General features: G+C 38.9%; 1 gene segment (V, D, J or C); it reads right to left on the reverse strand.

Moving 5' to 3' along the window:
* Window positions 1–5,842: 5,842 nt before the first annotated feature.
* Window positions 5,843–12,233, reverse strand: part of LOC101437417 (immunoglobulin kappa variable 1D-12-like) — a 74,043-nt gene continuing 67,652 nt past the window's right edge. The window contains 1 exon segment of the V gene segment in view: window positions 5,843–6,186. Within this exon segment, the coding sequence occupies window positions 5,843–6,186 (344 nt within the window).

Here is a 12,233-nt window from a genome sequence, read left to right on the forward strand (position 1 = left end):
ACTGTCTCTTTCTCCCCTGTTTTTGGGAATGGAGCTGCCAAGTCCAGTCACAGAGTAACTCCTGGGACAGCTAGCACTGCCAAAGTAGGATGATCACAGGCCACTGAGGCTTGGCCAGTAATTTCCCAAAGAGGCTGGCACAGGTCCCCGACCTTCCTCCCTGCTAGAGGTGGGGTTGGTGCCTAGGCTAAAACTGCAATCTGGTCTGGATGGAAAGAAACCGGTCCCCACCAGCACTGTGATTTAAAATCCGCCCCACTTCATGCCAGGCACAGAGTTAAGATGGCGGCTCCCGGCCTCTTTCTGACTTGGACAGTTTCAAACCTTAGATGTTCTCAGGATTATACTCTAGTCCACTGAATGTACTCATCACTAGCTGAAGCTGGTGCCCAAATCTCCCTTCCTCACCCATTTTTGGGAAGTGGAGCTTTCAATTCCAGCTGCAGAAGATGCAGCTACCAAGGTGGCTTGTGCCTCCAGTGGAGGATGAGCACCAGCCTCTATGGCATGGAACTCTCTACTTATGAATCTTCTCTGCAGAACGGCAGTCTCCTCCTTCTATTCCTTCAACTATGGTGTAGAATGCTCTTCTGCTCTTCTGGAGTCCCCAAGCAGTTGCTTCAGCTAGCTGCAGATACCTCTGGGTGTTTACTAACAGCCCTGTAGCAGGAGCTGACTCTAGAGGCTCCTTACTCTGCCACCATCTTGCTGGCTGTTCTCTCAGGTTATGGATATTTTTAAAAGAAAATATGTAGAAATGTATTTGAGGATATTGTGAGGAATTGGACATATCCCAAAGTTTCCATTTATTGGATACTAATGCACTTGTTTCTTGTACAGAGCAATGTCCCTCTAACAGAATCCAGCTGTAATCACACTTTTCTAATTTAAATGAAAGGTCTGTTGGAGGTGCTCAGGGTTTATGAAATTTCAGACTCTATATCGATACACCTTTCCCACATTATTGGTTTGTGCCCTAATCTAGAAGATTTTTGAGAATATTATATTATCAAAAACACAGCCAGCTGAGCTGAAAGGGATAATAAGGGGACAAAATTAAAGAAGGCTGTGGAATTATAGAATTTTACATACTGATAAAACTATGAACATTCAAAAAACCTTTGAAGAGAAACACAATATGATACCTTACTTTGCCTAACTGCTATCATAGTTACTATGGGATGGCTTGAACTGTAGGAATTTATGGGATTACCAGTTTGAGTTTAGGAGAAGTCAGCTACTCAGAAAGCAGCAAGGCATTGCTTTCTCCCCAAAGTCTATAACATTCCAGTGTTGACTATCAGAGATCCTTGAGGTTCCTTGGCTACTATCCCTGTCTTCTAGTTATAGCAATGTCCTCTTCTTTCTCTTCTGGTTTCTGTTCACCTCCATCTTCTGGATCCTCCCTGTGCCTTCTATATCTTTGATTGAATTTCTCATGCTTATAATGGACTCCAGTAATCTGGATTAAGGCCCTCTTTCAACCAGGTGGGCCATACATTAACTCAATAACATATTTGGAGTCCTAGCTACAGTGCATCCACACCTACAGGAATACTGACAAGGATTAAGAATACGTATATAATTCAATCTACCACAGATAAGACAGAGACCAGCTCTGCAGGAAGAGATATCACAGACGTAGGCTCAGAGACCAGAGACCAGGGTGCTGTGGCCAAAACCAGAGATCCAGAGGGCAGAGCCATGTGCCCAAGGACAATCCATAGGTTAGAGAGATGACCCCAGGCAATGAACCTAAAAGAACTTCAGGATTTCAAACTTGCTTGGGAGCAGTGCTCCTTTTTCTCCTTTCAACCTCTCCCTCTTGGATTTAGGATGTCTGCAACATTTATACTATGTCTGCCCTACCATGATTTTGGAATAAGGAAAATTCTTTTCTAGTTGCTGGTCTACAGAGAGAAATGAATTTACCCCAGATTGAATCCTACTGAGAATGTAATACATACTTAATTTAGATGATTTAGATGGTGACTTGGGACTGTAAAGGAGATATTTAGGTTTGGGAATTGAGTTGAGGCTGTAATTTATTCAGATGTTTGGGCGTGTTGGGATGAGGACAATGAATTTTGCATCTGGGATAAATGGGTAGTATTGAGGTTGAAGGGAACACACTGTACACTGAATACCAGCCTGAAAATACCTGGTACCCAGGCGTGCTACCTCATATGAAACATACATTGTACTGCATTTAATTTGAGATGGAGAGATTATACTAGGTTTTCATTAAGCAAAAATGCAATCACATGTATTCCTATAAAAGAGATGCAGAATAACTTGGCAGACAAACAGAAAAATGCAAGAGAGGAAAGAGCATAGAGTAATTTGAAGATGCTGGACTTGAAAGCTGGAGTATCAAAACAAAAAATACTGGCAGCCTCCATAGGCTGGTAGAGGCATGGAATATATGCTCCTGGAGAGCTTCCAGAAGTGTGGCCTTACAGAATCCTCGATTTCAATTTTATGGCTTCCAAAACGATGAGAGATTTTAATTGTTATTTTGAGTTATCAAGTTTTTTTCTTTAAATTTGTTAAAACCGCCACAGAAAACTAATTTAATCATTAATAATTAATAAATAATTGAGGGATTTTAAAAAGAGATATGAAAAGACTGTCAGTCGTAGGAAAGAAGTATTTTCTATGTATCACTTTTGGCTCATAGCCTGTTATGTGTGTTACTCATTTTGCCTCACAGCATCCCCACAAAACAGTGGCATTTATAATATGCACTTTATATCTAAGAATCTTGACACTGGGAGGTTAAGTAATTTACTTGAAGACACATGGGCAGAAAGTGTCAAAGATGTACAAAAAAACACCTAATGCTTCAGGGGCAATCACCGGACATTGTAAATCCTCACAGGGCCCACTGGATGGAATGGAGGAGAGTATGGGCCATGATGTGGACCATTGACTATGAGGTGCAGAGGTGCCCAAAGATGTACTTACCAAATGCAATGGATGTGTCATGATGATGGGAATGAGTGTTGCTGGGGGGGGGGGAGAGGTGGGGTGGGGGTGGTGGGGTTGAATGGGACCTCATATATATATATATATATATATATATATATATATATATATATATATATCTTTAATGTAATATTATTACAAAGTCAATTAAAAAAATAAAACATAAAAAAAAATAAAAAAAAAAAACACACCTAAATATATACTTGAGATGAAAAGTTCTGGGGAAATTTGCACATACTTATAAGTAGGATTAGAAAATTGTGGAATAGCCCTAAGTAGGAAAAGTAAGAGATAATATTCAATCTTTAAAAATTTTCTTTTCAAAAGAAAACATCGGAAGCTGAGCAGAAGGACCTGCCTGGAGAGAGTCCAGTAGGTAAGGAGGGAGAGTGACAGACAAGACCTCCAGAGGAGAACTTGAACCTGAGCTGCCAGGATTATACCTTTAAATCATATTTGGAGGACAATAATAGGATCTAGGAAAGGGAAGAAGAATGAGGAGTCAAAATAGGTAAACTTAAATAAAGAAGGCACAGGGATGAGGTAGCTGATCCATCACGGTACAAAACACTTGGAAATGGGCTTTCATTTCATCTTTTGGAGCATGAAAATAGCCATCCAAAGAAGCTAGAATAAGTCTGCCAGTCGTAAAAGACATGTGGTGTAGTCAATCCAAAGTCAGGCTGATGGCCAGTTGAGGAATATGGGAAGGGAAGCCAAGACAACTGAGTTTAGATCAGCCAGACCTCAGAGGACCTGCCAGATAACTATACACCAAGAGCAGGCCCAGATGAATCAGTCAGGCCTCCATATGAGCAGACTGCATGGCTCACCAAAAACTCACCAGCTTAAGCTTTATGATACTAGTTTTGAGCATGATATTTTACATGACAGTAGTTAACTGATGTATTTTCATCTTTTAATTGCTATTCATTCTTAAGCCACAATCTCCTCATCAGACCTGATTTATTTTTTGTCCTATCACTCAGAAATGGCATAGTGTATATTTTTCACATGTGTTTTTTTCTCATCAACTACAATGAAAGGAAGGACCTTTGCAACTGCCCGAGGAATCACTTAATAAATATTTCTTCAGTGAATGGATCACAAGGATTCAGTGATTAAAATATCTCTCATTTCTAAGAATTTCTAAGTTATATGTGTCAGAGAATTTGATGTATTCTCCTCAGGTTTGATGAGACATTTGGTGAAACTAAATTTCATCTTCCAATGTATATATGAAGAAATTTCAGAAATAAAGTAGAATGTATGGGGTATTCACTAGTACATTGGCAATAATGTGTTAACTGTTTATCCAAAATGTTCAGGTTACAGCAGGCTTAAGAACCATGAATTCCTTCAGTGCCAATGGATGGTTAGAGAGAAAATTGACAACTGGTGAAAAAGTTCAGGAGGAAAATTGTCACACATTTCTAGATTGATAAAGCTGAAGAATAAGAGAGTTGCCATGAAAGAATGAGAATAGCTGAAAGAGATAGAGGGGGAAAAAAGGGCTTTACAAAAGGAGGCAGACATTCAGTTATTCTATAAATATTTGAATATAGACTGTTCTAGTTTGCCAGGCTCAAATGGGTCAGATTTCGCAAGAGGTATTTACTAACTTAAAAGCTTACAATTTTGAAACTGAGAAACATGTCTAAATCAAAGCATCATCAGGCAATGCTTTCTTTTCAAAGACCAGCTGCCAGGGATCCTAGACCCTGTCACATGGCAAGACACAGGGTGATATTTGCCTATTTCTTCGACATCTTCCAGGATTCATTGCTTCAGATTCTTGCTGCCATGGCTTTCTCCTTCTTGGTCTGTATCTCATTCTGATATAAATGACTCCAGTAAATGGACTGAGACCCACAGTGGGCCAGGCATGGACTGAAGTGACCTACTCAAAAGTTTCACCTATAATAGTTTATACCCACAGAATGCATCCACCTTAACATCATACTTGGCTGAGGTGCATCCTGCTTCACACCATCAAATATACATATATTCCTTTTTGCATTGTCTTTCTTTTTTACAAGATGGAACATAAAATATTAGGCAAAGTTGTAAAGAATAAAATTGTGTATGTGTTATTTCAAAGGTATGGCAACAAGATGAAGTAAACACAGACCTTGTAACAATATGGAAAACATTTAATTTTTGGTGAGTTTGGAGTTTCATCCATTTGATAAGAGAACTATAGAAATAGGGTGACAATCACTGGAATATGAAGCTCACTGGAAAATTTTATATCCAAACTTAAATCAACATATTTCATTGAGTGAGCATCATCCCTTATAACATAAACATTCTTCAATGCGTATATTATATTAAGGCATCCACAATTACTGTTTGATGGTAATAGGAAATGAAAATATCTAAATAAAAAAGAGAATGGTAGAGTAGCAAATCAAATCACCTTTTGTGACACTGTTAAGAAAGTCCTGGATGGCAACAGAGTCCAGGGAAGGAAAGAGTAAGGGAGGAAGATGACCTTTCATTGAGTAAGTTTTGAATATAAAGGATCAAGGATTTGATTTTGTGAAGGACAAGATTTGAAGGATGATGGGGAAGAAGGAAGAGGATGGAAGGAATAGGGAAAGACGACGGTAAAATTTTAAACATTAAGGAGGTACAACGAAGAGAGAATCAATCTATCAGGGTGTAAAGTTTACGAGACCCTTGCCTAGAGGGTAAGAGGTAGAAATTTATTCACCTTGTCCTTCGATCCATATAAAAAAAAAAAGATTTCGATGGTACAGTCCCCTAAAGGATGTGGTTTCTCAGACAGATGGAGGAAGCAAACAATTTCAAGTCTGAGGAGGAAGCAGCTGGTGCTGCAAGACTCACTGCCCTACAGCCCTGGGGAGGAGGTTTGTGTTCGAGGTTGAAGCACTGTGGGAGGAAAGCTGTTATCGTGCTGACAATAATAATCTCCTAAATCTTCAGGCTGGAATCTGCTGATGGTGAGAGTGAAATCTGTCCCAGACCCACTGCCACTGAATCGATCAGGGACCCCAGATGCCCGGGTGGAAGCAGCATAGATGAGCAGTTTAGGAGCCTGTCCGGGTTTCTGCTGGTACCAGGCTAAGTAGCTGCTAACACTCTGACTGGCCTTGCACTTGAGGGTGATGGTCTCTCCTGCAGATGCAGCCACAGAGCCTGGAGACTGGGTCATCACAATGTCCCCACTGGAACCTGCAACCAGAAAAGAACATAGATCAAACATTAAATCACACTTCTATAAAATATGTATCAAAATGTAGGTTCTTATTTATCATATATATTCAGATCTGCTTTAGATGAAATAGTTTGCTCACTCTGCATATTAAAACCATTCCTCAACTTTATCAAGATGATACTCTTCTACACCTCTCACCTGAGGCCCAGAACACCAGGAATAACAGCAGTTGGGAATGTGACATCATCTTGCTCATCTGTCTGATGCACTCAAGCCCCATCTCCAGGGAAACTGCATTAATAGAGCTCTGAGCAGACAACCAAGTCCCCGAGGAGCACATGCAAATCAATAGAGAGTATAAAGTCAAATGTGCCTGTGCAATGAGTTGTAAAAATAAATAATGGAAGGAGATAAAAATACCAGGACCACAGGAAATAAAACCACATGCTTGCAAAAGACAAGAAATAAACTTAACACCACAATTTTCAACAATATTCAGTACAATTGGAAAATGAAATATTTTATCACCAATTCTACTCTTTCAAATCAAATGCACCCAACTTGAAAACAAAAGGATCTTTTAATGGAATACATGCATCTATAAGTGTATATTTTCAGAACTTAATAAAATATTATAAATATGGTGCCAAAACATATGTGGAATATACTCATGTCATTGGATAGGTTAAGATTACTTCACATATTGTATATCTATCTCAGGCTATTCTAAATTTTAAACGTATATTTGAAGCTCCTCTTTGACATCCTAAAGGCACCTCACTTAATATACCCAAAGCAAGACCTCTGTATTACCCTTAATACAAACACTACTCCCAGAAATGCGTCAACAAATATTTACAAGTCACCCTTAGTAGGGTCCTTTAAGTCGACCACTCTCTAAAATCATTAATGTAGTGATTAGCAGACCTGAAGAGCAACACCTCCCCCTAGTGGTCATAGGTAAAATGGCTTCTATTCCCAAATTCTGATCGCGCAGTTCTTCATTCATTCCTACCCAAAACCAATGACACAGAATTATGCAAATAACAATATCATGAACACTTCTAGGCATAGAAAATTAAATTATGAACAAGTAGAACGATTCATTTTACTGGGAGGGTACACGATAAGCAATTAGCTTTTCTGTAGCCATTACGAACCTGCTTCTTTGAGATTTCCTCCTCTGAGCTAAGCTGTTACTCAGGAAAGGTAGGGCCATGTGAACCTGCTCCATTTCAGAGTCAACCCTCTGCACGAACAGTCAGAGGAAAAGAGAAAATTTGGGTCAGTTTAACAATTTCATAGATTAAAAAAATCTTCCACTCTAATGAATTTAATTTTTCCTGCAAAGATTTTTTCCTAATGTTCCTAAGAGGTTTTCCTTCATGTTGAGTTTCCTAGGGCATGTATTGTTCCACTTCTAATTAATAGTAAGTACATTTTCTGGTAGTTTGTTTCCTTAGGAGCCCATTATCTTAAGAGAAGGTCCCCTCTCTGGATTCCGGAATGGTGCTGCACATGCACACGTCATCAGGAAAGCCATTCCTTCTCATCAACTATCCACCCTGTTTTTGGTGCATCATATATTTGTGTTTAGAAGATGCTAATAATTAATTCAGGTTTGCTCTACACACCCATGTTTTCCCTCCTCTTCCCTGAAGTTGCATTTAATACATTTTCTTAAGTTTGCCTATTTTACTTGAATTTCTACTACCTAATTGATAGGTGTCTTGTATCAGTGCAATATAATTTCCTTTCCATTCTTACACATGTTCAAAAATTTAAAGTCATCACGGATGACAGGATGATAAACCAGGATGTGTCATTCAGGGTAACTGACCCCGAGGGATCCGCATAAAATGTGGAGCAAGGAAACATTCTCTTTGAGTGGGAGACAGTTGGCCGAATGCATGAATAGAGGGTGGGCTGGCCTTCAGAGCCCAGGGGTTAGCACTTCAGAAAACGAACAGGATTTGGGAAAATATCGTCCTGGATAATTATGAAAAACTAACAAAACAGAGTGTGAAAGCAGACAGGGGCCTGATCCAAGGCGAACATTTAATCTATGAAAGTTTGAGGCTTAGTTTACATACTATGAGAATCCATGGAACAAGATTTAGAATGAATTTTTCATTTTAGCAGATACTTTTGGATCGTTTTACAAGCAATAGCACTCCAAAGATGCAGACACAGTGGAAGCCACTAACATTTCAGTGCAGATGGGAAACTAGCTTTTCTATTATCTCTTCTCCTGAAGTCATATAATGATTTTAAAAAGTGAAATTTTCCAAATGCTCCCCCAATACCAAAGACCCAATTGAGGTCCAATCAATCTTTGGTAAATGTCTTAAAAAAAAACACGCACATTGTGTTAAGTAAAATTCTGGAAAATTCTGGGGACTTCTGCCCCCTGGTATATACATACCTTCTCTTAGTTGTTGAAACACATTTCAGGTGCTGCTGTGAAGTGATTTTGCATATATCATTAAAGTTGTTGACTTTAAAAAAGGGAGGTCTGTTAAATCTTGCTATACTGGTCAGAGACAAAGAGCTCAGAGAGATTCATAAATAAATAGGATTTATAATGGAACAATATATCTGAAGTTGGTTGTGGAGTTCCTAGGGACCATGTGGCAAGGAATGTGGGCAGGATCTAGGAAGAGAGAGCTGACAGCCAGCAAGGATATAGGATGTCAGCACTGCTACCTAAGGAACTGATTCTGCCGACCCTAATGAACTTGGAAGAGAACATTGTGCTCTGTGTAGAAGAAGTTAGTCCTATTTTAACCATGTAGGAAACTGAGAAGAGAATCATTAATACTGGACCCAGAATCCTAATCTATAAAACTGTGATCTCATGAATTGATAATTATTTATGAAATGAAAGAAATCTGATATATATATGTGTGTGTGTGTATATATATATACACCTGTATATGTATATGTATTAAAATGAACCACTTGCTAAAAGGGTAGTCATAAATCCAGATTAAAGAATTATCATCACACTAGCTCATGGTTGAATGACACTGACACCTGTCTCTCTTCATGCAACGTGCTGTACTTTATGCCCCTTTTACCACAGATGATTTCCTGATATGTTACAACATCCCCAGGCTCAGGGCTGAATACTGTGCTATGAAAATACAAGAGCAGAACTAGCTTTGAAGATGGTCAGGATCTGTCCCCTCTGTTTCCATGGCCTTTTCTCTGACAAATGAAGAAATTCTAGACAGGGCTGTTGGTAAGAGGGCAGTGACCTGGGGGCATCCCAGGTAAACCTGAACCATGATGCTGTCTTCAAATTTGCTTAAGACCAAGAATGTTTCATATTCCTAAATGTGGATGACTTCTTCCTTCTCCATGGGACCATATGGGAATGTTACATTTGGTCTTGAACTAAGAAATAAACTGTCTTATCCTTCCATTTATTTAGAATTTATAATTCTATGTGTTTTATTTAGTATTGTTTACTCCTGTTGTTAAAATGACCAAAAATATCTTAATTAGTTATACAAAATTCAACTTGGCAATTATGTTTTCTGGGCACAGCTCACACTATCCCATGACCTTACCAAGGGGCAGTCAAGCCAAGTGCTCCTGTTGCAGACATGAAATCAGGCTGAGAGATATAAGAGACCCAATTAACATGCTGCCAAATCTAACATGCTTCAGAGTTCTCAAAAAATTCTACATAATCTATGGAATTCTTGTTCCCCAGTATAGATACAAAGCCTCAATTTTGTGCTCAATTAGTTTAGGCATGAATGGATGAAAATCATGTGTTAACAAATTTTTAATATGAAGGTAAAATTAATCTTTAAACTTGAAATGATGAGATTTGTTGCCAAATGCATAGAATATTGATGGACAGAAGGAAATATGATGCAATCCTTTAAAATGTGAGCATTGCATTAGCAATGAACAAGATATTTTTCAGTAAAGGTCACATTATATTCCTGCAACAGATTCATGGAAACCAAATGCATGTGATATGCTGGAATTGGAATCTGTAAGGGGAACAAGAGAGGAGTAAAAAATCAGTTATGAATGAATGAAGTCCAGATTATAGTTACTAAATTTGTATCACTGTACATCTCTTAGCTGGATATTGTACCATGATTTTGTAAGATGTTAATACAACTCCTGTAACTTATATATGAAGCTAAAATTATTCAAAAATAAAAATTTATTTAACAAAACATGAAGAGAGATATCTCAGTATAGCTGAGTGAACATTGCATTTGACCAAGTGAGTTCTGCCAAAGATGAGGTCATGTAAGACAATCCTACTCTAAAGCCAGACCTCATCTAGAGTGACATTAAATTTCTTTCTCCAGACATTCAGTATCTCATTTTGCAAGTGAGAGGTACGCAAATCACAAAAGTGATTATTTGACTCCTGATTTTCCTTACCTCATTGGACCCTTTGGTCCAAACAAACCTACTTTAGAGCAAACTCTTCAACCAGGGTATGGGTAGACAAAAAGGTTTTCCCAGGGGTTCATGGCCAAGAATAGGTTTAATGGAATACATTTTTAGATCTATGTATTCTGCTAATATTGTTTCTTAATTTGATCTTTTCAAGAACAGTCAGGTTTTTTGCTGACTCTCCATTCCCACTTCATGTGCACAATCACCGTTAACTGCTTTAATAAGATAAGTGAGCACTCACTCATCTTACCATAGGCGTTTCCATGGGATCCAAAAAATGTGCAGCCAGAAGTGCAGGGATTTTTCAGAGACCCACGTGGGTCAACACACAGAGAGTGAATGACTCTAGAAACTGGCAACTCTCCTGTGGTGCCAAATATTTCACACCCAACAAACTGAAGGAAGATGTATTTGAATTGTCAGACCAAATATTTCTACTTCCAATCAGGGAATTTGAAAATTCATAGCTTGAGTCCACCTTGTTTATTTTTGTCTCTTCCATATTTTAATAACAACCTGACTGAAAACTTTCCATTTACAATTGGAACTAGCTAAACAGTACAAGTTGAAATTTCCCACTTCCTTGAATAAAGAGATTAAAGACTAGCAACTACTTTTAAATATAATTAGAGAAAATTATACAAGATTTCTTTATGAAATGTTCATTAACATAGAAGACACCTTGGTTAGTTTAAGAGTTTTGAACAAAGTCTCAAAATTTTTTGAAAATTAACCTGCAGTTAGAAAGAGAGAAGGTATGGAATGGATAATTTCTTTAAAATTCATTATCACCTTGTCTAACTTCCTGTTCAGTTACTCTGTGTGTGGATGTGTGTGCACGTGTGTACAGATATGTGTGCTTAAACATATATATTTTAAATCTATATGTATTATAATATTTATGTATATAAATATTTGTGCATTTTGATCACCATAGTTTCTCTTCCAGTGAGTAGAATAACACAGTCAAAATATGAACAAGTTTCTACCAAAATAAATTAAAAGAAAATCCCATCATCTTCGCTTTCTTAAATTGAAAGTAAATTATTCTTACCACCACATTTTGCTTTCCGGAAATTTGTCCTTTTATTACCACACCCATCGATCAGTTTTCTTCAATGTTGAAGTTTTTATTGAATTTACAATAGTATTAATAATGGGAGACATTGGGCCTCCAGTAGAATGATTTTTTAGAAGTTTATTCTATCCCCCATACCCCCGGAATTGATGCCCACCCAGAACCTCAGAATGCTGAATAGCGTCCCTGCAGATGGAGTTATTTAATTTAAGACGAGGCCGTCCTGGAATAGGGGACCTAATCCAGGGGCTGGCGTCTTTCTAAGGAGGGGACGTGGAGACTCGCAGCCACGGAGGAGGGCGGTGTGAAGACGGGCAGAGAGGCAGGGGCCCCACGCCAGGCACCGCCCAGCACTGGAGCCCCCGGGCGTGGAGGGGCTCTGCTCGCAGCCTCGAAGGGCCCAGCCCTGCCGGCACATGGATTTTGGACTCTGGCCTCCAGAACTTTGAAGAAGACGCCCTTGGGGTCGCTGGTGCGCTTGCGCAGGGGTCCCCGCTGTCCAGGTGCGGCCCAGGCCCACCAGAGGTGGTGCACGTGAGCAGCGACCCCAGG

The sequence above is a fragment of the Dasypus novemcinctus genome, chromosome 17, assembly GCF_030445035.2.
Source record: "Dasypus novemcinctus isolate mDasNov1 chromosome 17, mDasNov1.1.hap2, whole genome shotgun sequence".
Lineage (NCBI taxonomy): Eukaryota > Metazoa > Chordata > Mammalia > Cingulata > Dasypodidae > Dasypus > Dasypus novemcinctus.